Source organism: Filicampus tigris, chromosome 12, assembly GCF_054856515.1.
Source record: "Filicampus tigris isolate MCC_2025a chromosome 12, RoL_Ftig_1.0, whole genome shotgun sequence".
Classification (NCBI taxonomy): domain Eukaryota; kingdom Metazoa; phylum Chordata; class Actinopteri; order Syngnathiformes; family Syngnathidae; genus Filicampus; species Filicampus tigris.
In genome coordinates, this window is record NC_141228.1 from 15,507,299 (window position 1) to 15,531,854 (window position 24,556).

The following is a 24,556-nucleotide window of genomic DNA, read 5'->3' on the forward strand; positions in this document are numbered from 1 at the left end:
CCAGCGCTGCATTGTGAAGTTCTGACTCATTTTTTATTTCTTCTCTCAACTTGTGACGTTAACTTGAGCTGATATGTTTAAAATGAATCAAACGTGGCACAATCGTACTTGAAGTCAATCAGCAGGAATACAGAACAAGACAAGGTCAGCTTCAGAGATGTTTTTATTCATCGTCCTCATTCCAAACCGCCCAATCAGGCACATGCGTCAATCATCTCACGGCATAGAATTTGTATTCAGCCTTTGGTCCGAACTTGGTGGCTTTTTTTTTTTTTTTTTCCCTCCCGCAGCAATAACATACATCCGCACAACTCTTCACAGCAATCAACGTTACCGCCGACTCGCATCTTTTCACAACCACCGTCATCGCGATACATTGACGAATCAATCGCCACCGTCATCGTGTTGATTTCACACTGTAACGGGGTAAACGTGTACACAAGCTGCGCAGCTCCTCCTGGGAATCCTCCCTGAGAAACGTTTATCGCGCGTAATTGGCGCGGCGCTTTCCACCCCGCGGCGACACTCCAAAAAAGCGCTTTGCTGTGAAGCGCGCTCCAAAAGCGCAGTTAAGAGCGCTTGTGTTTGACATTTGTCCATAACATCTGGGCCACGAGGGGATTGTGCATTACGGCTTATTAACAATGCTACGAGTGCACATGTGTTTCCCTTTACGAGCTCGCAGCGAACGGAACACATCACGCGGCCTGCCACTATCCACAACAATGAGTCCATTCTCTCTTATTTACTCATTTCCAGTCAGGGAGAAGAATGGGCCTTTGACCGTGAACACAATGAGTTGTGCTCAAACCTGATCTATTGTGGTGAAAATGAAAGCCAGGCCCGAGCCAAAGCCAAATTACTCCGGCTAAACTGTGATAATGTGCAAAATGCAATGTTTGACTTGTGTAAGGTTACGCGGGTGGGCTGGAAACCAATGCAATGTACTGGAAATTACACTACGCTCGGGGTGGGCAAACCTTTGGGCTCAAGTTCTATATTTAACGTTTTAAAAAAGACAGTGGATGAGGTTGAAAAAAAAAAAAAGGCAAAATGGGCATATAAGATATAAATAGATTTGAATTGCGCAATTTTAGGAAAATATGAGTAAATTACAGGACTATATATTAAATCAAGGCTGTCAAACTCAAAACAATGATGATTGGTTAAGAAGTTTGACTTGGCATTTCTTTTTTTTTTTCATTCTTTTTTTAGGGAGTGGCAATGTAGATGTCTTAAAAACGCAGTACTATTAGAACTGTGTGCAAAATCGTGTGGAAAATGAAAGAAAAGAAAATTGAATGTGAAAACCAGTAAAAAAAAAGACAATGATTGCCACTGAAAACACATCACTGTGGTGGTTAGGCACTATATCTTATTTTGGCGGGTCTAATTCCTGTGCCATGTTACTTGCTTTTGGTGGCTTCTTGTGCAAATATGACAAGTCTGAAGTTGCGATGTAGCTCAGCCACAGGAAGTCACCGTAAAACAGTAAAAAAAAAAAAAAAAAGCCCAAGCATAAAAGAATAATACGAATAACTTGTGCAGATACACTGAAACGCGTTTTCGTGTGGGCGGGGTCTCTGAGGTTTGAATAAAAGCCCATCCGTTGGAAGTGCAGGGGGACGCTGCATTTTGTCAAAAAGACCCCAAAAAATGTGTCTTACCTTCCTACGCACCTGTTGCTCTTTGGCCGAGTGGATCTTGACGTGCTTGCGCAGAGAGCTGGGGTCGGTGTATCGCTTGGTGCAACCGGGGATCTGACATGCGTAAGGTTTCTGTAAGAAGGCACAACGTATTCCCATTTAGACAGCGACTGGAATAAAGTAGGATGCCAATGGGATGAAAGTGGGAGGAAATGAGATTTGAAGGCAAGTAAAAGGTCAAGTTGAAGTCTTACCTCCCAGCTGAGAAGAGGTACAGGAAATGTGAAGGAAAAGCAAGAGGGGAAAATGAACAGGACAATTGATTATAAAACACCAATGCAATTTGATTAGCGTGAGCAACATCTTCTTATTCTTTATTAATAAACAGTGCTTCACATATTTATTAGATCAGATGTCGTATAAATGAGAAGAGTCGTGCTTGAATGTCGACGCTTTCCATTTCGGTGAGCCTACAAAGTAAAAAATGAATGAAGCATAACATTCAACCCCCAAAAAATTCATTTTTTTTCTCCATTCAGGAATGCAAGCAAATACCGTAACTAGAATTTCACATATTAACCAGTAAAATAATGCGGTTCATTATTTTATTATTTTTTTTTTTTTGTAAAACATTCAATTTGAAAACCATGCATAACAATAATAGTGATATTATAGCATTAAAAAATCATCGCTGTCCTGTGAAAAACACTTATCTCCAATTTTGGATTTTTAAAAAATGTTCACATTAATGCAAATGTCTGTAACGCGAAAACACCATTCATGTAAAAATAAAAAAAATGAAGAAAAATGGAGTTAAGTGTTTTTCACATGGCAGCGAAGAAATACTTTTGGGGGGGGTACAAACATATATATTACATCTACAAACATTACACATTGTTAAGCACTGGAACCAGTAACAATGTTGCCCCAAATAAACCCCGTATTCCTCTCATGAGAATTTTTTGTAGCATTTTTTAAATAAAATGCACAGTACATACATTTCGCAGAAAACTGAAATATGTTGGGTCACTTAAAAAAAAGGGTCAAGATTTACGTCCATCCATCTATTTTCTGAAGAACTTACCCTCGCTTGGATTTATTTTATGAAGTTTGTCCTCCGTGTGTGTGTATTTTTTTTGTTTGTTTTTTGTTTTTTTCTCTGCTGGTGTCGGTGGAAAATGTTCAACTTTTTAGGAAGTGTGTTGTCAGTGCTGTTTTATTGTTATTCTTATTTTGGGTAATATATTACATGCGCTGCTGCTGCTTGAAAACAGTCTACTTTTTAGCAAATATAATTGTAACTTGTTTCATTTCTTTGCTGCCTTTCTTAGCTTGTGGAGGTTTTTGGTTGTTATCTGTGCCCTCAACACGTGATGTGTTTTTAATGGTGCTAATTGTTCATGAAAAATAATGAAGTTATCAAATTCATCAGGGACAAAATATTGACTTTTTACCGCTGAAAATTGCAAAATTAGTAAAGTATCACATTTACCTTTTTTTTAAAATTTATTTTCACAAAACGAAAAAGATCAATATGAGTTCATAACCATAAACACAAGAAGATAATTGTTCAAGTGAGCTCAGAAAACCCATTTGTGTTTCTAAAAATGAATCACACCTCATTATGCATAGTATATCACATAATTTAGTGTGATGACGAATATGAACTTCAATGGAAAATCTCATTTGGTGGAATGTGGAAGGAATGTGTAAAACTATTTCTATCTGTGTCTAGTTTTTACATTCTCTATTGATTTTGAATCTGTGACCTCAATTGAGGTACCGCAAATGACGAGTGAAAAGTTGGAGCTTCCTAATCAATTTGCGCTCGCCACATTAGCAAAGCAAATATAGCATGTTGTATGCCCCCTACCCCCTTCACAGCACCCCTCCCCCCCAAGGAACATAAGATGCCTATTAAAGTGTAAGTCGATACAGGTCTTTATTAGCTGTGCCTGCGCCTAACGTTGACGGCCTCTGTAAATAAGACGTTTTGTTATTCCAAGGCGCTTACAGTGCCACTCATCTGGGCCGTGTTTGTTTTGCAGCCCGGCGTGGCACGGCGCCTCGAGTCACCAAAATCAAGCGTGACTTCTGTGTAGAATAAATATCATTAAAGCTTAAAAATCATTTTCCCCTCAAGTGCTCTTGGCAGAGTGGGCCTTTAGCAGGGTGTTAATGTGAAGCCGTAAGCATTGCCCGCCCAGATTAGCTGTATCATTTGTCCTACTTGTGGAAAGAGTGGGTGGTGGGAAACTTGACTGATACAAATTACACAAGGCCACATTCAATATTGTGCATAAGATGAGGCAGTGACTCTGACTGTACACGCGTGGCTTTCCGAAACAGGTGACACATGGGGAACGAAGTCAAGAAATGGAAATGCAATCAAAAAAAAAAAAAATCTTTTTTTTTCATTTTAAGTTTAAAAGGTGAGGCGATCTGGGGCCAATTTAGGAGAAATGCTGCTGCCTGGTTGTAAATTGCATACGGTATGGAAGACGTGCCATAAGTGTCAGATTAAATTAACCTGCATTTTGCTTGTTGAATCGAGGATGTAAAAAAAAAAAAAACCTAAATGAAATGCGATACAGTTAACGCCCGTTGATCGCGGTGGGATATGTTCTAGGACCACTTGCAATTGTTGAAAATCTGTCATATAGATCTGTCACTTCCAGTTGAAGTTTTCTGTAAAACTGTCACTTCATAAAAACCAGAGCTGTATACATAAACACCATGCTCACAGGCATATATTCTTTATCCTCTTTGAAAAGTGACTAATGAGGAGTTTTGACCGACTCCATGTATATTTGTATTATACTGCCCCCCAGCGGCCAAGGCACACACACCAGAAGGAGCCGCACAATGCCCAGTGAAGTGAAGCAAAAATTGTGGCAAAAACGGTTTCATCCTTTACATGCTAATTATATGTAATTACTGTATTCTTTAATAAACAACAAAATTATTTTTTTTTAAAAGTCTTGTTTTTTGGGGGGAGGTTGGAACAGATTAATGGTATTTCCCTTCATTTCAATGGAGAAAGATGGTTTGAGATACAGGGTTTTAAATTACGAGCGTGTTCACATATTAAACTTGTATCCTAAGGCACCACTGTAATGCGAAAGACAGCATGATGAAGATGTTTTGTAATTCATAAATCTTCAAACCTGCAACTTTAACTCACACGGAGCAGCAATGCATACGACGAAAAATAAAATATTGTCACTTTAAAACTTTTTTTATTTTTCAAGAAGACCTTTGTCTCCCCTTTCATGCATTCTTCGCCCCGCCCCTTCCCTACACGGTAAAACACTGCCATAAAACTGCCTACAAGCGAAAAAAACTCGAATGCCAAAACCAGGAAGTTGACATTGACAAACGACCACACTGAAAACAATCAAAGCAGTGTCCCTGAAAAAAGTCTGACATTTATGCTATAAACTGAAAAAAAAAAAAAATCCAAATAAAAAACTGTATAACGCAATGTTTTTCAGTGCCAATGCATCTTTCCTACAAAGCCAACATTTATTTTCAAAGCCAAAACTTAATGTGTTTGCTACTTAGTGTTCTGGCTCCACACTAGCCAATCTGTAAATGCCAATGAAAATAAACATAATACATTCAGGTAAGTGTCAGTCAATCAAGTTGTCCTAACTTGCATTTTTGGGCTGTTTTTTTTGCACCTTTTATTGAATTTTTATAATGCTCGTCCTCATTAGAGTCCAGGGTGAGCTGACTTTTTGGGGTGCAGACAAACTATCATTCCCACTCACATTGGACATCTTTGGGAAAGTTGAGGGAAACCAGCTGAGAAATGGGTACACATTGGACTGGTTGGCAGCCAATTACAGGGAATTTATTGACAATTTAGAGTGTTCGAAGAATTTAACATGCAAGTGGGGTACACCCTGGATTGGTCGCTAGCCAATCACGGGGTTGATATTGACCAGTTAGTCAAGTAATTTATGTAGTTCCGCTTAGGTTTCATTTTTATTTTATTTCGATAACTTTAGCTTGAGTTATTTTCTTGGTTGTCGTTAACTCAAATCATTTTGATCTTGACAAGCATTGACGCTCACATTGAGACCAACGAAAAATTGTGTTCATTGAAACTATCTACCATGCGAGTTTTCGGACCACATAAAGTAAACTTGCACAAGCACAGAGAGAACACGCAAACTCCTGAATTCAAACCCAGAACATCAATGCTGTGAGGCGGATGTGCATAACCAAGAGGGCGCAGTGCTGCCTCATGTGGTCATCACACGGCTAAAAAAAAACATTGTAAATGTGTGATAGGAGACGTAATCTAAAATGTTTGTGCAGTACTTTACAGTGCTTAACTTTTGAGCATCCGTTTCCTCCTCAATTCTCATGAGAGCAAATCGAGCCGCGCGGCTGCGGGCCCAGTATCGATTTGGCCTGGAAACAATCAAGAGATCAGACGGCGCGGACACTTGTTCATTTCTGACCGTGTCCAGGTGAGTGCGCTGGTGCTTGGCGCGGTCGCTGGAGTTGCTGAAAGCTTTCTGGCAGCCGGGGTGCTGGCACAGGTACGGCTTCTCCCCCGTGTGGCTCCTCAGGTGGATCTTTAAGTTCTCCAGACGCGAAAACGCTTTGTTGCAGCCTTCAAACTGCAGAGGAGACAAGCATATAGATTACAACAGTTAGGGAGGGAACGCATGCGTGCAGAAATCAACAGAAATAAGTGAGGTTGAATTCATGTTAGTTGTTTTTGTTCCGTTACCAAGCTTATGACTCAAATTAGTTAATCATCAAATAAAATTGTACCGCTGTAATGAATTGAAATGTCATTCAATTGTTCCAACACTCAAAGAAACACCACATTTTTTTTGTTAGGTTTTTAATAAAGATAATCACCCTCAACTATAAATACAGTGGAACCTCAGCTTGTACAGATATATAATATTTTATATATATATATATATTAACAATACTCACAGGCATATATTCTTTATCCTCTGCAAAAAACGACTACTATGATTGCAGCTTATTGAGTCACTGAGAGTAGTGATGATCCTTCTTCGTTTGTGTCTGTATAACTGTATTATACTCGGAGAAGCACAATGAATTAAATTGACCTATTAACTCATGATGCACAAGCTATGTAATTCTTTACATTATTTTATATTGTTACCAGTCAGTGTTTTTAAAGTACAATATCATATAGTGCTATTTATTGTCTTAGAGCCCGACCAATGGGAATTTTTTTGGGACCCATGTCAACTCCAATATCTGACAACCGATTAATTGGCCGATTCATTTAAAAAATATACAATGAATAAAATAACTTCTGTTTTGGTCGCTTAACACTTAGAACAATAAAGATATGAGTTACAGGAAGAAAATTTGACTGCTTTACAATACATTGTCATTTAGTATTTGTTTAACTGATTGACCATGCCCTTGCCGACCCACCCCATTGTACGCCACTGGTATGAATGTTTTTTTTTGTTTGTTTTTTTTCTATGTGTCCAATCTTGTGACTGACAGGTGATCAACGCAGGGTGGGCTCGCCTCCAGCTTCCCTGCGACCCTGAACAGGAGAAGCAAAATGGATGAATCCTGTCCTCCACTTTCCACGAGTTTCCTGATCACTTGCGCAGCTGTACAAGTTCAAATATCCAGCACTGCCGCCTTGGGAAAGGGAGTGACGCTCTCGAAACACGGGTGGTACGATTACAAATCTATTTTCCCGTTGGCCCGTGGACGTTCACTTGATGAAATGCGCAGTGACTTTGAAGACACGGCATGCGTCTAAGTGGCAGTCAGTGGAAAGTGGAGCGCGGTTCATGGGCCGCAATGCGTAGCATGAGCCGAGCGCTCGCCGGCGTCAATGGCACATTAGACGGGCAAGTGACAGTGGCTGTAAACAAGCTCGCATCCGACCCCGCTTGTCCCATTTGATGCCGAGCACTCGGCCAATGAAGCCCACAGATTTGTTAACACATGAAAGATTCAGAGGGGGCGCGCTTCTCGCGTAACCGGAAGCTGTACACAAAACATTCCGCAGTGTCAAGACCCACAAAGTGTGCAGTTGGGACTTCAAATGTTACTTATTGAACAAATAACACTGAGAAATTAGGAGGCGCATTGACATCAATGTAAGCAGGCTCGATTGTAACAGGAAGTTGTCAGCCGTGACCTTTTAGCTTGTAGAAAGAGGTGGAAGAGTGAAACAGGAATTGAAGGTGGAAAAACGATAAAATACAAGAATACCACCACCATCGCGGCTTCCAGGTTCCCGGTCACAACATTTTTTCTACAGTCCACTGTTTTGGTCTAACTCTGGTTTATATTGGGGTGCAATTCCACTGTCAACCACTTGATAGCGGCAGACTTGTTTAGCGACGGTGTAAAAGTATCTCTTTGGGCATGATTATGGTTTTATATTGTGAGATGATATGCTTGTTGTTAGTTTGGGGAAAAATGGATTTGTTTGCTGTGAACACATACTGTAGAGGGATCGGTATACTGTAACATTGGACAATATGTTTGTGTCATATGTTGCCCCCTCTCAATATCTTATATGTTTTTACGTGTTTGCATGAATCCATTCCAGCCCCCCAATAAACAAATTTACATTGGCCTACCGCATTGCGCATTATGTTAGCATTAAGTTAGTGTGCTTGACTAAGACTTAAGAAATACATGGATTGATTGAATATTTTGGCGTTTAAATTAAAAAAAATGCTTCCTTTTTTTTTTTGTTTTATGTGTCAGTTTTACACCAGCTTCAACCGGGAGTAACAAAAAAAAAGCTGGAAGCAAGCACGCTTGGCCTAGTCTCCAATTTCTTGGCAGTGAGAGTGTGAGAACAGATGCTAAGGAATACTTTAAAAGTGAGTATTACTAAGTATAAACATGTTTAAAGTGTCTAGGAAGTAGTAAACTATAAAATAAATTGTTTTGATATGGTCTCTATATTTGACATATTTTCACCTATCATGGGTGGGTCTGGGATGAATCGATAAACGGGGGAATACATCAAATAGTTATTTTACATTATTTCTACATGGGTCATTAGCTAAAGCTATATCAGATCCGGTTGCAGCTAATGAGAGAGTGACACCAATCGTCTAACAGGGCTGGCGCTTCATCAGGTTCATCCCCACTTGTCTTCATTCACTCACACAACACGCAGGCTGAACGTTCTATTCACTAACGCTCCATTTAATATCGGCGAAACCCAAACCCGTCATGGCAGAGGCAGTTCGGGTGACCGCGTCTGATCTGTCGCCGCTTTCAGAATTGTCTCTGCCGTCGAGCAGCTACGCAGCGTTTGTGTATTTGGAAATGGGGGAAAATGTTTCCCTTCTTCTGTGGTTTGCAACTGAAATCGAGCGTAAAATGCAGAATGAAATATATTGTGCAACTTTGCCACAAAAAGTCAACAGAAGGCTGCAAAAACACTGCCATTAAAACAAATATTAAGAAAGTGAACTGAGCGCACTCTGCCTTTGCTTTTGTGTCTAATTTGTTTTATTGTCTTAATGTTTTTTTGATATTTTATTGTTTCCATATCATGTTATGATTCAGTTGTCCTGTGTTCAAGTTGTATTTATATACAGCACTTTGTTTCAACTGCGTTTGTCCTTAAAGTCCTCTATAAATAAAACTGAGCTCAAATTACAAAACAAAACTCGAAAAATAACATGAAATTCTAAACATTAAACATTTACCAACATTTTAAAAACAGCTCTGTTGTGTGGTGCTCTAATGTACATTGCACTCTTCTGTGATCCATTAAATCCATTGACTTCAATTCATATAAATAGAAAACTAAGAATAACCCCCACCAGACAAAAAACTTATCACATTGTAACCAACATTTGAGAGACAACAATTTCAGAAATAATACTGAAAGACAATCAATTAGGAAATCAAATTGAAATGTTCATTAGGGAGATGAATACAGTATACGATGAGCTCTTTTTCGAAATTAGATAAAAGCCAAATTTAAAAAAAAAAAAGATCAATCTTGTCATTGCATTCTATTATCTTTTCATGAAATTGAAAAAAAAAAAGATTGAGACAATGATTTTTTTAATGATGCAATTAATTTTTCGGTCTAGGTAAATAAATGCTACTCTTATTAAATGAATCAAAACAGATTTAATACGTGATGTATTGACTAATCTTAAAGAAATATGAGGCTTTAAACATGATGTTGTCAGAGGGACGCGGCCACTGAGCTTCAAGTGTTACAGATTTTCAACAGCAGGTTTCAGCAGGGAGACTGGAAGAGTCACAGAAAGGCAACGAAGGATATTCAGTGAAGAACGTCGACGTTTGACTCGACGTGTTTTGAAGAGTGCACACACGGCGGAAACACATTTCAACGCTCCCGCCGGTCACGTCAGATGTTATGGACACGTAGAAAAGGGTGTGAAAGTCGAATGCAAATCTTAGCATGGAAGAAGGTCCACATCACTTTGGACGGATCGGCGAGCCATGCTGACTGTTGAAGACGAAAACAAACACTGCCCTTACTGCTGTGCTATGTGTGTATTTATGTATAGGAGAGGCGGGGGTGGAGATCACACTTTCAATGCTTTCTTTTGTGCAAAACAAATGTTGGGCTAAATTCTAGTTAGTGCTCCATGGAGGAAAACGTGTTAATCGGTTGGAGCGTATTATTACTTGGGAGTAGCACGGACGAGATGGGCTGAGGTTTTTTCAGGCTGCCGGGAAACCGACTGGCAGTGTCGCCTCGAGGCAGAGGAACCGGCCAAGAAAGTTGCTATGAAGAATTATATTGTACAGCGAGGTGTTTTGTTGTGACTAATTCCAGGGTTACACCAGAGGTGGCAAACGTACTCACACTCTGCATTCGAGTAGAAGTACAGATACAAAAAAAAAAAAAACTGGTGAGGGTGAAAGTAGAAATACTGATTGAACTTATTTACTTAAGTAGACTAACAGACTCTGAAATATAGGTAAAAACTAAAACCAGGTTTTTTTTTACTGACTATTATAGAAGGCCCATTTTGATAACTGTCGTATGTTGTAGATTTTCAAAACCGAGCATTGAGTAGCTCAATTTTTTATGCATTCAAAATAGTCAGTTCCCATAGCATTGCTAATGTTGAGTTGAGTGTTAGCTAATGATAACAACTGAAAAAGATGAATGAAAATAATAGTAAATTGCACGCAGATATACCAAAGACATCTGATTGGCGACTTCAAGCTTCTTACGTTGATGCTAGGTGGGGATTTAAATTAGGATTCGAGACGGCTTTGGCAAAGACGTCATCACTTAAAATAATTAATACTCATTAATTGAGTAGCTATTAAAGGTATTTTATCTATTAAGAGTCTGTTCTGAGTATCTTTGAATGCAGAGTTGGGCACTTGACCCCTCTGTCCTCCATCCTCCGTCCGCGACCTGGGTACCCTTCCGTCCTCGTCCCTCCGTCCTTATTCATAAAAATGATCGTCCTCCAACCCCGTCCGTCCTCGTCCTTTTAAAGAGCTTCCGTCCTTACACGGGTGTGGGTGGCGGAAGTGCTTCTGACAAGAGCCTGCCATTGTCCCTTCTATCACAGCCTATATTTTATTCTCAGCTAATAATAACCTGAACTGTGTCGCCGTCCAGCTTGAATCCTTTTTACTCTTACTCTAGATCGCATGTCAATCATCCTTAAACTCAGCCTTGTCAACATTTTTGACAGATGGAATACTTCCTCTACTCTATAACATCTTTTTACTGACCATGGTGACTTTTCCTCCAAACTTTTTCTCATCGCTGAAAAGTGGTTGCTATGGAAACCCGGCGCAGGAATAAGGACTCATAAATATGTCTATATGTTTTAATACGCTAAAATGGAAGCATGAGACCCAGGAGAAGTTGAAAGGCCAGGAACATCGTTAATCTATCCAAACAGAGTAACAATAACACATCAAAAGCTCGAGAGCTGTCAAAATTAAGGCTGGGAGTTCTAATTGAACAAATGGCGCCCTTGTGTGGTTGATGGCTGCATTATTACATCAGCATGGAAAAAAAAAATGCAGAGAACAGACTTCGGTGCTGTCCAACTACAAATGAATTGCCGCGCATGTTAACAACCCACTGCTTCTGCTGCTCATCAAAGCGGAGTAACACCGTATATGTGGGTAGGCACACAGCAGTGATAGCTCGATGTACTGTCTTCTCACCTCTTCTTTATCAATACGCGCAGCCACACACATAAAAACAATCCAGAAAAATACCCCAAAACGTTGACAATTGATAGAAATTCGCTGAAGTAAAACGGCTTCAAAACAATGGCGCTCGGCACGACCAGAAGGTGCGTTGCCCCGTGAGATTTTACCGGAATTTTTCCGTGCATATAATCCATAGTTGACTGTAAAAAAAAAAACAATACCTCAAGTAAAGTGCACATACTTGAAAAATTTCCTAAACAGCAGTAATGAACGATTTGTACTTGATTGCTTCCCATGACTGGATTAGCCCCTCTTCTTTTCACTATGTTCGAAAAACTTGCAAGCGCTGCAGTAAAGGTTAAAAAAAGAAAAAAAAAAAAGAAATGTGTCATTGAAAAAGCATTGTAGAAAGTTGCTGATGCATTAAATTTCCACCGGACTGACCGATCGCTGACAATGTAGCAGAAAAGTCCCAAAAGGATCCAAAACCACACTCAATGGTAAATGTCACTGTGCTCCTTCGGAATAAACGCCAACTGCAGCTAAGTGATGGACACGTGGGTTTTAAGTTCCGTAAACAGTCAAACGTGGTGACGTGAGATTAATCTTGCCTTGGATATTATCTGTGAAAACAGCTTAGACAGCTCTAATCACTGGAATTGCTTCGAAACATGTTTGCTTTTCCTCTCCGGGACCTCCGGCTGAGGTAAACCGACAGATAACCGCACAAGCGGAGGCACTCCATCTCGACCCGGAGCAGGAGGAGAAGGGGGCGGGGTGGCTTGGGGTTCAATCGCTCCGTAAACATTGGGGATGACAGCGGGACAGCTTGATATTATGACTGAATGGGGGGGGTGCTAGGTTGGAAGGGTGGACGGGCAGCTGATCACAACAGACAGACAAGCTGGTGGCGATGGCCTGAGGCCTTGATGGGAAATGACTCCTGACTGGCAGGGAGAAGGCCAAACAGTGTCAAGCGAGGCTAAAAGGAAGCAGTGTCAAGAGTTGAGCGTGTGTAGCGGCTCGTTAGAAACCTGCCGGCCGATGGGAACAAACCGTCCATTATGGACTGCTATCGGGGAGTAAAATGTGTCCGCTGACATGCGGGGCAGGTAGCTGATGAACGGCCTTTACAAGCGGCGCTGAAAAGAAATCAAAGGTAAGAGAAATCACTTTGTGAAAATACAGTCGAACGTCCCATAGAAAAGGGGAGTGACCGCCACAAACAGCGAACAAAAATATGAGGGATCGATGCCCGACCCAATAAAATGTTCAGAATTCAAGTATATTTACATTTCACATTGAAAGGAATCGAAAGGATTTTGCTTGATTTAAGCTTAGGGTTGCGATGCGTCTAACTTGAGAAGCAGTATTATGCACATGCGTTCTGTGGACTGTTATACAGGAGCTCTATTTGTGGATGGATGTTTTTGAAGTATTTTTTTTGAATTTTTATTATTTATTTACTCAAGAAATACACACACACACACAAAAAACCTAATACTAAAAGTAATAAAAACAACCCAAATTTTAAAAGCATTAAAAAAAACTAAAACTAACATACACACTCTGAAAAACTAAGTCAATTTAAAAAACAAACCTCAAAACAAAGTCAAAACTGATGATGCAAATACTCGCCATAGCCTCCACTAACAACCCAGGCTAATCTTAGACATTCAAAGCTTATCTCACTTTATCATAGTTTCTTGGACCAATTTACAGTACCAACGTTTAGAAAGGGCTTTGGCAGCATCCTTTTCAGACAGAGCACAAAAACCACAGGATGGTCAATTTTTCAGCTAATACCTGGGGATAGCTTCCACAGAAAAAAACATGCGAATAGATGAATTTGTGAAGAGTCAACCACAAGTATATCGTCGCTGTCCTGTGAAAAACACTTATGTCCATTTTTTTAAAATTTTCGTATTTTTAGGTGAATGGTGTTTCTGCGGAACAGACATCGCATTAACGTGAACATGAAATAGATTTCCAAAATTGGGCATGAGTGTTTTTCACAGGACAGCGACGATATGGGGGATTACTGAACTGTGAATCAGCTCCATCGAAAAACCTTCATTGATGTCAATGTCAACGCATTTGTCGTGCAAGTTTAAAAATAAGTGCACAAAATTTCAATCAACCAACGAATGGTGGCTTTAGGCAAGCGCCATTCACTTTCAGTCTTGCAGAGAGGTGAACATGTCCTGCTCCGGATCATTCAAATTTGGCAGGCTTGTCTCTGCGGTGCGTCAAATGAGTGACTTCAATCTTGTTTTGAATTCTTCACCCCTTCGACGAACCCCCACCCGCCCTTCTACCCAAGCACCAACACTGTACGTCCATGACCTCGGCTCGTACTGGTAGATGAGAACTCTGGCTAATGACTGGGAGATGTGATTGAACCGCGCGACCGTTAACTCGCATGAAATTCGCGATTACTCACGTTGCGAGGCCCACCGCCCCGCCCTGCAAATGCAAAGGGTCCCTGAAAAATCCCAGCAACCTCAGCAATCAGCTTTCCACTGCCATTACTTTTACCCGTCAGGTCCGACCTGCCCTGTTTCCGAGCTTGACAGACGTGATGAAGGGCTGAGATTCCAGGTGCCAAAAGAAACGGCGGCCAAATAAAACATGTTATGAAGTGCCAACGCTCAAAAGCAGTCTGTAGGATTTTAAAAGTGCCAAAACAGGCCCCGGTGCAACGGGTCTTGGTTTATCACAAGGTGTCTTTCTCTGCGAGGGGAAACCTGCCGACACTTCGGGATCTGTTTCGGAAGGGGAGAGCGGCAGATGGGGAGGAACATGTGCGTTTAATCTGCCCGCTTCCAAATGCCCCGTGGCAACCACAGCAAAGAGCAGAAAACACGTAAATGGATGAAATTATATCCACATGATTCAATGAGACAGCTAAAGGGAGGCAGGTTTCTCATGCGCTTCGTCAGGATACCAAATTAAACACAGCTTGGCTAAAACATTCACATTACATAGTTTACACATATCATTTCCACTGCCTTTTAGCCAGCCGCCCCGGTCTCCTCTCTTCTTAAGATATGAATCAAAATCATTCGCAAAGACAAATTTACACACGGGTCATTCCAGTTTTTCATTCCGGGAAATTTCAAACGTTCCAAAATGTCGAAACATGCACTTGTTGTGTAAATTGTAGTGGTTCCTGAGGAAAAAATGTAATTGTAGCTGTTGTAAAAGTAATTCCCAAAGTTAAAATACTGAATACCTTCCATCGCAATTGATAACCAATTTACGTTCAAGTTGGTATGATGGTTTCATATTGCTATCATAGAACCGTTACAGAGCAGGTGGCGTTGAATAGAATACATTCATCGTTTGTTCAGAATCAGCTACTTATCACGGGTAACATGAAATGGCTTCCTTCTCATTAATCTCCGCGGCGCCGCGGAGATTTTTATGACACAGTCGGACGCTGAGCCTACTGCTTCCACGAGGAAAGGTAGAGTGGGTTGGTCCACGGTGCGAAACTGGATGGTCATTGATTGGATGATTGGATGATCCGTCCGAGGTGGTCTCCCTCTTCCGATTGACAGCGAAATAAGCGAATCGGCGATATTAAAGTATAACCCTGAACCAAGTTAGTCATTACGTAGTTCTGAACTGATACAGAGACTTTACCGAATCCATCCATCCATTATCGATACGGCTTATCCTCACAAGGGTCGCGGGGCGTGCTGGAGCCTATCCCAGCTGTCTTCGGGCAGTAGGCGGGGGACACCCTGAATTGGTTGCCAGCCAATCGCAGGGCACACAGAGACAAACATCCGCACTCACAATCACACCTAGGGGCGATTTAGAGAGTCCAATCAACTTACCATGCGTGTTTTTGGAATGTGGGAGGAAACCGGAGTACCCGGAGAAAACCCACGCAGGCACGGGGCGAACATGCAAACTCCACACAGGGAGGAGACAGGATCGAACCCACGACGTCTGAACTGTGAGGCCGACGTGCTAACCAGTCGACCACCGTGCCGCCCTTTAAAGAAACCCAGCGACTTTGTTTTTGTTTACAAAAAAAAACGACTACCGTTGTGATAGGCGACTCATTTTCCTGAATACGAACGGAGTTTATATATAAATAAACAAACACATTTATGAAGTAAGCCGGAAAGAAATGAGCTTCCCTCCTTGAATGACCAGCAGCCGCCACTGCAAGGGTGGAGTGTTTTCCAGATGAGGATGAATAAGAAAGGGAGTGAGAGCCCAGCCAATAAATTGGTGGGAGGAAGCGTTCATGTAAATGATTCAAGAAATTGTTCTTAACAGCCTTTTTGCGCTCATGCCTGCGTCGTCCTGGGCCCCATTCGAAATTATGTGGATGGCACAACAGGAAGCGCTCCTTATGATAATGAGCCGGGCCAGCTGTATCTATCCTTTCGCCACGGTTGGAAAACGTATTCTGTACTCTCAGTATCTCGCGAAAAGTACAAATACTTGTGTAGAAGAAGACTCAAGAGGGAGTGATTCAACTCCTGTTGTACAAAAGTACATATTAAAAGGGATATTTTTTTAACAGTGTTCTGGTAGTGTTCTGGTAGGCTTTTATTGACTTGTGAAATGTAACGATTCGATTCGGTTCGATTCAGTGGGATTACGATTCCGTCCGATATGGTACGACCGTAGCTTTTGTCATGTTTATTAATATGTAACATGATGTAAAAGCTGTCCAAAGCTCAAACTATCCAACTTAATTCAAATCAAAAATCAACAAATCATCAGCAACATCAAAACGATGTACAAAAGATGATTCGATCCGTATCCCGATATATGGGGTGCGACAAGATTCAAGAGGCAACGATTCTAAAATGTAACGATTTGATAGCGACACGATTGTAACAATTTGATCGCATCAAATCAAAACCGATTTTTCGATTCAATCCGATTTTTCTAGCAGCCCTGCTGACTGCTGTTTGGAACTGTTCATAATTGCCTCCATCTTGAGGCTCCATTTCCATTCGAAGACAAACTGCCCCAGAGCATGATGACCAAAAAAGTTCAACCTTGGATTCAACGGATCACGACACATTTTTCCAGCGTGTATTTTTGTATGATGTGGCCAGCCTTGGATGTCTTACTTTACACTGTATACAAAAATCGACTTAAGTCCACCACTGCCTTTCACTGCCATGCTTCCAATGTGCACTTCCCTGATGGAGGCCTGGCAACGCAGGACAGGGGCAGGGCTGCACAACAACTTCATGGAAGCACTTAACTGGCCGTGATGAGGAGGCCTTCTTTCAAATGTCTACCAGCTCTGCAGCCCTGCATCACATTAGAGGGCTAAAATGTGATTTCCTCCCAAACTGGCCAGCCCGGGGTTTACCGGTTCACCGGGTTGAGGGAAAAGGGGTCATACAAAAGGAAACGTCTCATGCCTTGGTGACGCCTTCAAACGTACGTCCAAGACTTCTTGCCGTGCAATATTGAATTTTCTCTTCGCTCTGCGTATAAGTTGTTCGGGTCTTCACGTTTAGGGTCAACTTTCTAATGGCGTCCATATGAGAGCTTGTCAGTGAGAGAGTTACGACTGTCACAGAATTGATATTCTCAAAGGGGACCAATTAAGTTCATTTCCCGCTCAATGTTTTTATTCGAGGACTTTGATTTACATGCAGACCTCCCATTTATCTTATATTGGCCCCGTCTGTAGGCCCTTAGTTCATCCTGTGTCTGATACGAGCACATTTCAGTTCCATCCTTCACTCACATTACGACTGGAGACCATCACTCAGCAGATGATGTACGAAACATACATGGTGAGTTTTTTTCCTTGATCAGGTCTTAAAATCCCTAGCAAAAAATTCAAAACGTAAGTGTTTGTATATATATATATATATATATATATATATATATATATACATATATATATATATATATATATATATATATATATATATATATATATATATATATATATATATGTATGTATGTGTGTACACACACATATATTGCAAATCAGGCAACAATGTACTCAAACATTTTTTAAAGGTGAGTCCTGCCATAAAACACTACAAAAACAGAAAGTAACCTGCTTCAGCGTATCTTAAAAATTCCAACCACTCAATGAGGCTTTTTCACATCCGCCAAAGTATATTTCCACCTATCAGTCCGCCGTCCTTCATTTCACTGGATCCCATCGATCTTCCTGTCATGTGACAGTTTGTGTAGCCTCGCGAAGCGACCGTATCCACGTTTAACGGCCTCATTAGAGTGCAACACAATGCTTCCACTGCCACATTAGCGAGCGAGCAGCCATTAATTATGCACCCCTTCGCGAAATCCAAACCTGCCTTGAAAACGACAGACCGGGGCGCTTATGCAATGAAAACGCTCAACACGATCTGATGTTCCTGGCACTGGAGGCGGGATCCCGTTTGAGCTACGCCGTTCCTCCGACACCGGCGCTTTATCAATCTGTCCGTCACGTTTCACTCGCACCTGCATCCTCTCGTCTTTCTCTTGCTTTCTTGTCCTTCTGCAGCCCAATTCACTGCGCACTGACGGACGCGAATGCTATATTTAACAGATCCACTTTACGACTCTTTTGTGAGCCTAGACAGCCCTTAATCCAATATAATTCAATGTGATGACTGGCTTGTGCATGGTAGTTTTCTTTATGTTGGATCTTCCCCAACATCCCTACCACACCATAAGCATTTTCTTTCCTAGGCAAATTTTTTATATTCGCTACATTGTTTTTTGCGATGATTCACTTTGTCTTTTTTCAATGACGAACATGAGCATTTTGTACAACTGTTGAAAGGTTCTGGTTTTTCCCTTTCCCAAATATTCAACCAGTCACTCAAACACGACATGTCTCATGACAGCGTTTCATTTTGCGGCGGCTGGCGCTGGAGACGTTGGCTTCTTCGGGCATCACCACAACTCTGGAAAGATGCCCCTGCTTTGACATTAAACCCTGACGTTAACCATCCGCGCTTTCCTAACAAAAAAAGCCAAACAGTAAAACCACAGCATGTATACACAAACTCCAAAGTACATTTCCAGAAGCTCCTTTTTTTTTTTTTTTTTTACTCATCGTGGAAGTGTTAGGAAAGGATTTGAATAGTTGTCATGACCATTTGGTTAGAGCTGCAATTCAAAGTGCGATACCAATATCATGAGTGGTACGAGGGTTCCCTCTAGTGGTACGTGAAAGATTCACTGAATTAAATGTTCAAGCATGAATAATGTTGCTATGACCGAAACGTTTACAATCCAGTGCAGTACATTAAGTACAGTTCAGTTGTATTACCTTTTAAGTACAACTCCTTTGCTTTTACATTTAAGTCACACTATTTCAATTTGCAATTGGGGATTTGGATTTTTTAGGGAACCTATCTTCCGTTATTCATGGGAAACGCCCTCTTAGATGCAATTTTTTTTTCTGATCCCCTTCTTATTTGCTTTTTACATTTTTGTTGTTATTTACATTTTTGTATTACTAAGTTACTTTTCATAGCAACCATAAGTAGCATCAATTACTCACTGATTGGCGCTATTTGCGATTAGGCTGGATGCCTATCCCCCGTGAACGGAAGTTTATAAGACCTTTGTTCAGCACCAAATTTGGTTGGCGCATCTATCATGAGCAGAGCCACAAAAAAAGTCTCAAGAACACATGATTGAAACCTATGTGCCAGTACACCAACGTGTGTTACGAGAGGCCTTTACAACTGCTCACAGTTACAGTTATAGTTCGTTTTATAAACACACAATGTCATTTCAGTTTTCTTTTTTTATTTAAGCATTTTTGTTATTTTATTAATTTTACACAGATAATCAATATTTTCATATAAGGAAAACGTTTTTCAATTTTAGTTTTAATTAATTTGCTAGTATTCATTAACTCTAATAACCTTGATTGCTGCCCATTTGCAATTTTGCACAAAACTAGACAGATGGGCAATGTTAAATTCTGAAAATCATGAGTTTTTCATTTACACGTGGGCGGCGAAGGGCAGTGAAGTTTTGCTGACCTGCCATATAACATCAAACTCTAATACAGTAAGTCAACTCCACAAGGTCAGATCTTGACCAAATGTCAGAATCATACAGATGCAATTACGTCCTACTTGAAACTCCAATTATCTTCAAACTCTGGATATCGGCTTTGAGAGCTTGTTCATCACTGCCTGCAGCTTTAATCGTGGGGGAAATGTCAACACTTGCAAACCAGATGTTTGATTTCTGAGGTTCCAGTGCATTTGTAAGACAAAATGAATAGTAGGGCTGAAACCACATTGTTCATGTATTGCAAAAATGAGAAATTGCCTTTTGGAGCTAGTTTGGCAATTTCCGGTGAATCTTCCAAAAACAACCGTGTCCTAGAGATGCTGTCCGATTGCTACCAAATTGGAACCATGTATACTAGACACATGACATGAGCAAAGCTACATTTTCAAAATCTAGGGTTTCTATCATTTGTGTGGGTGGATCATGCCAGGGAAGTTTTAATGGTTCGCCATAAAACATCAAACGCCAATAAATCAAATCTACAAGGTAAGCTCGTACACAAAGTCTCTTTCAAACAGAGAAAATCCTTAGTGATCAATTAACCATGATATGGTGGGTGAATAGTGGCACACCACCAATCAAAAATCACAAAATTATCGACACTGTCCCAAAAGTCACTAAACACTTCCTATTTTCTCCTTGATCTGTCCCTGACTTCAGTTCACTGCCAGTTTGAGAAGTGTCATTGAAAGTGTATGAAAAGCCTTGGTGGTAGTGTTACCAGATGCACCACGCGAGAAAAACAGTCTAATCTGTCTTGTGCTAGAAATGACACGGCATACCAAACCAGCAGCTTTGGAGAGTCTCGTTCGCGCTCAAGAATTCATGCTGGGTTTGATTTTCCGCAAATTCAACAGCTGTGTCGATTTACCCAACCAGAGAGATGACAGATAGACTAGATGCTGAACCACATGTTTTTCAAGAGCAGAAGGTCGTTCTGGTACTGGTGGAGGAATGATTCACACATTTCCACACGGGAATCAGAGTTTGACGACAGAGCAACTTGAAGTTATAGAAGTATAGGTAAGGCTTTATCACTGTCTGAGGTACCCACTGAATTGAGCTATTGTAGATGATAAATTCCAGGGCTGCACAGCGGACAGACTTTCCCTGGCTTTGCCTGCTCTAGGAGTTCTGTGTTTTCATCAGTGCTGGTAGTAACAGGACTTCGGCAGCTTGGTTTATCAGAACAGATTCTGTTCACAGAATCCTGAAATGGATGGATGGAACTTTACTAAGCGTTGGAGCAGCGTGACGACCGAAAAGCTTGACGACCGAAAAGCTTCTCAAACTGGCGCTTGAACTGTAGTCGAGGACAAAAAAAACATCTTGCCAGGTGACAATTTTGCGACACTAATCCAATGTCAATTGGTGAACATAAGGAATGATACGCTTACAAAAATTGCAAAGCCTAAGCTGTTAAATGTCGAGAGCCTAACGTGTGTCCAAATGATACATGAAATGAATTCAAAAAATGCGTATAGCGACTTTGGGACACCCTGTATTTTGTGGTACTTACTACACACAATCAGCCAAATTAAGTGAAATTTGGTCATTTCCCGCATACTATGGCTCAGCTTCAGAAAACAGGTGAGCTGTGATTGGTCATTACCTGAGCCCTGAGCAACTGTGATGTCATTTTGAGTCGACAGAAGTGACAAAATGGCCGCCCCCAGAGATGGATTAAAAACGGGTGGGTTAACTCTTATTCCACAAATGCAAAATTTATCAGAATGGCTTCCTTCAACTCGTGGGCTGCATAGAACATATTCTTGAAAAAAGATATGTTTGGGTTGACTTTCTCCCTTGAAATGATCTCGCAGGGACCAAAGTGGTTGGGAATCACTCTATGAGACAGATGGACAATGTGTGAGTATGAAAATCTTGAGTTTTCATCTTGAAGCTCAGGTTGAATTTCAAGTTGAGCTTCCAGGACCCTTACAAGACAAAACAAATAGGGCTGCATTCCCATTGTCCATATATTGCAGAAACATGAAAATAAATAGAAAGCGGGTGTCCAGACAAGAGAAGAACTGACCCAGCCGTACAGAGGCTCACGCCTATAATAACACATACTGGCCTTGTCTTACGCGACAACAAATAAACATTGCAGAATCTCGACGACTTGCCAAGCCAAACGCTTCTGTGCCAGAAGCTTTATAGTATTCAGACAGCAAACATGCCAGTAAAATGAAACGACAGGTCAGCGTGGCATTGTGAGCCGACATGGGCCCATGGGGGGAGGGGGGCACACGTATGCAAAACCCTGGAGGCACACCAGGCCTCAAAGCGACAGCCAGTGAAATGCGGTGGAACTGAGATGCCAAAATACCCTTTTAGTTTTGGACGCTACCCCTCAGTGTGCCAAGCTTGCGTATTTTTCACAGAGGTGGCAAAAGTAATTGCACTCTGAAATACTGATTCAATTCCTCTATTTAAATCTAGATAAAACCAGTATAGACTGAAAAGTAAGTAAAGTGCAAAATGTCACTAGTCAATTGCATACAATTTAAATGTATACATTGGCACTATGAAAAAAAAATTCTACACAAATGACTTTCCTTCTAAAAAGTTAGCTAGCATCGGCTCATGTTATCAAAACATGTACCGATAGCTTTGCTAATGTTGTGAGTTGACTAACAAAGAAATGCCACATTACCTAATAACACTTGAAAAAAGTTACACTTTACTGCATTGAATTTACAATAACAACAACACTTGCTCCATATTGCTGCTACTCTTTAACATTTTTACATTACTTACTCATCTGCTACAGTACATCACATGTGCCTTAATGCCATTTGCATTGCATAACTTAGTCTTGTTTAGTTTAGTTTTTAGGGTCCGAATCCTATCCCTCCCTATCCACTGTAGCGATGACAATTAAAATGAACAAATGCAAACATTTGTGCATCATGATGAACTGATTATGGCTCCTTCAGTTGTCCGCGACTTGGCCACTGGGGTGTTATGTAGGCAGAAACAAAGTTTCACAACCATGACTCAGAAAGTAAAATTAGAGGATGAAGAATATATGCATGTGTTTTGTCATATTGTCTTTCCGCATTTGTTGATATATCTGCCGTTGCTTAGAGCGTTGTAACTCATAGCCGCCTGGATGCTATTTGTTAACCTGTGTGTTGTTTTGCATTGTATGTTAGCATTAAGCTAAGCTGAATTAAGGCGAAGCTAAGCGGTTGTTTTAAATACCCTGGTAATTCTCTTTGCTTAATGTTTAGTTTGGCAGTAAACCTCAACTGGGAGTTGCAAACAAAAGTTTTAAACTCTTGTGAATTGTTACCAAACTGCTGCTCGTTTTGGAGTGAATCCCTCATATCTAAAATGTTTGCTTACAAGTCAAAGGGAAAAAAAAAATTGGCCGAATGATAGCTTGCATCTCAAAAAACGTGTTAATTGGGTCACTGGTCTCTCATGTCAGCACTGTATCTGAAACATCTACTAAGTGACAGAAATGTGTACATCGTATCTTCCCACCACTGACTTTCCAGCACTAGTGGGGGCACACGGGCGAGCAGCAATGCAGCAAACTATGGAACACGCCAACTCAAGAGGCCCACAATAATCATTTCAGTATATGATTCTCTCATAAATTTAATAATCTAATTCCCCGTCCGTGTTTCAGTGCCAAATTTGTTTGAAAGCAAAATCCGCTGTTGTTCCGATCCGATCAACCATCTTGCTGATGGCAACGATACCGTAGTTCCACTTGTCACAGTTAATCTTCCCTTTTCATATTCATGAATTACTTCCCTCATTTTTTTGTCTCCATACACAAAATACGAGTCAGAGGCCAGTGCACATAATTTGTCAGTTAGCGTGACAGTAAATTACTTTGTAATATCATTTGCCGACCCCCCCACCCCCAAATAGCATCTTTATTTCCTGGCTTTCCTTTCAGTCATGCATTGGCAAAGCTAAATTGCTTGGCGCTGCCGTAGATGAGCGCTGACGGCAATTTTGGGATCGCGACGAGAGCTAAGAGGTGTCACTGTCTGACTCAGGGTGATTAAATGAACAGCTGAAGAGAAAACAATGAATACAGTGCAGATGTTTTTCTTTTTTTTTTTCTTTTTACTTTTGACCTAATAACAGAATCCTGGCCAAACTTTTCTATGCTAAACTATGTCCAAAGCGGAACAAATGTGACTAAACATAAAACATGTTTTGAAAGTGCACTAGAAAGCAAGAGCAGTCAGAAATGATTGCGTCAGCCTCCAGGCAGGGGATCTCGCTCTTAAAATGGGGAAATAGGAACATAAATCATTACTTTATGTAAACTGCACCCTTAAATGTCCCACTGATAAATTTGTTTGTCGTCTTCAAATGTACTATAATGTTAATAATACGTAAATTAATTTTCCACACTGGCATGTACCGGTAATCATTTCCTTTATGTATTTTTCTGTCTTATTAAAGATTATGGTATAATGAATTACGCGCATTATTGATCCAAACAGATCAATTCTATTCATGATCATGTCTTCAAATGACAAATTACTGTGACTTTTCAAGTCAAATTCTGTATAGAATGAGGATTCTTATAAAAATAAGTATAAAGTGAGAGTCCTTTGTCCTCGTCTGATTCTGGATGTTGCCTTAAAATTGAATTGTCCATATTTGGAATTTATTTTTCAAATCCTTCCAGTCTGGTCTGTAAAAACCATTCAAGTTGAGTG

General features: G+C 40.7%; 1 protein-coding gene across 3 annotated transcripts in view; it reads right to left on the reverse strand.

Annotated features, from left to right (window-relative positions):
- Positions 1-24,556, reverse strand: part of glis1b (GLIS family zinc finger 1b) — a 93,524-nt gene that overhangs the window by 18,171 nt on the left and 50,797 nt on the right. For 2 of the 3 annotated variants that reach the window (XM_086046634.1, XM_086046636.1), the window contains exons 4-5: positions 6,119-6,280; positions 1,668-1,778 (exon numbers count right to left, since the gene is read on the reverse strand). In XM_086046634.1, the coding sequence (XP_085902760.1) occupies positions 1,668-1,778; positions 6,119-6,280 (273 nt within the window). The remainder of the gene's footprint in view (positions 1-1,667; positions 1,779-6,118; positions 6,281-24,556) is intronic. The other variant, XM_086046635.1, reaches the window with a different exon arrangement.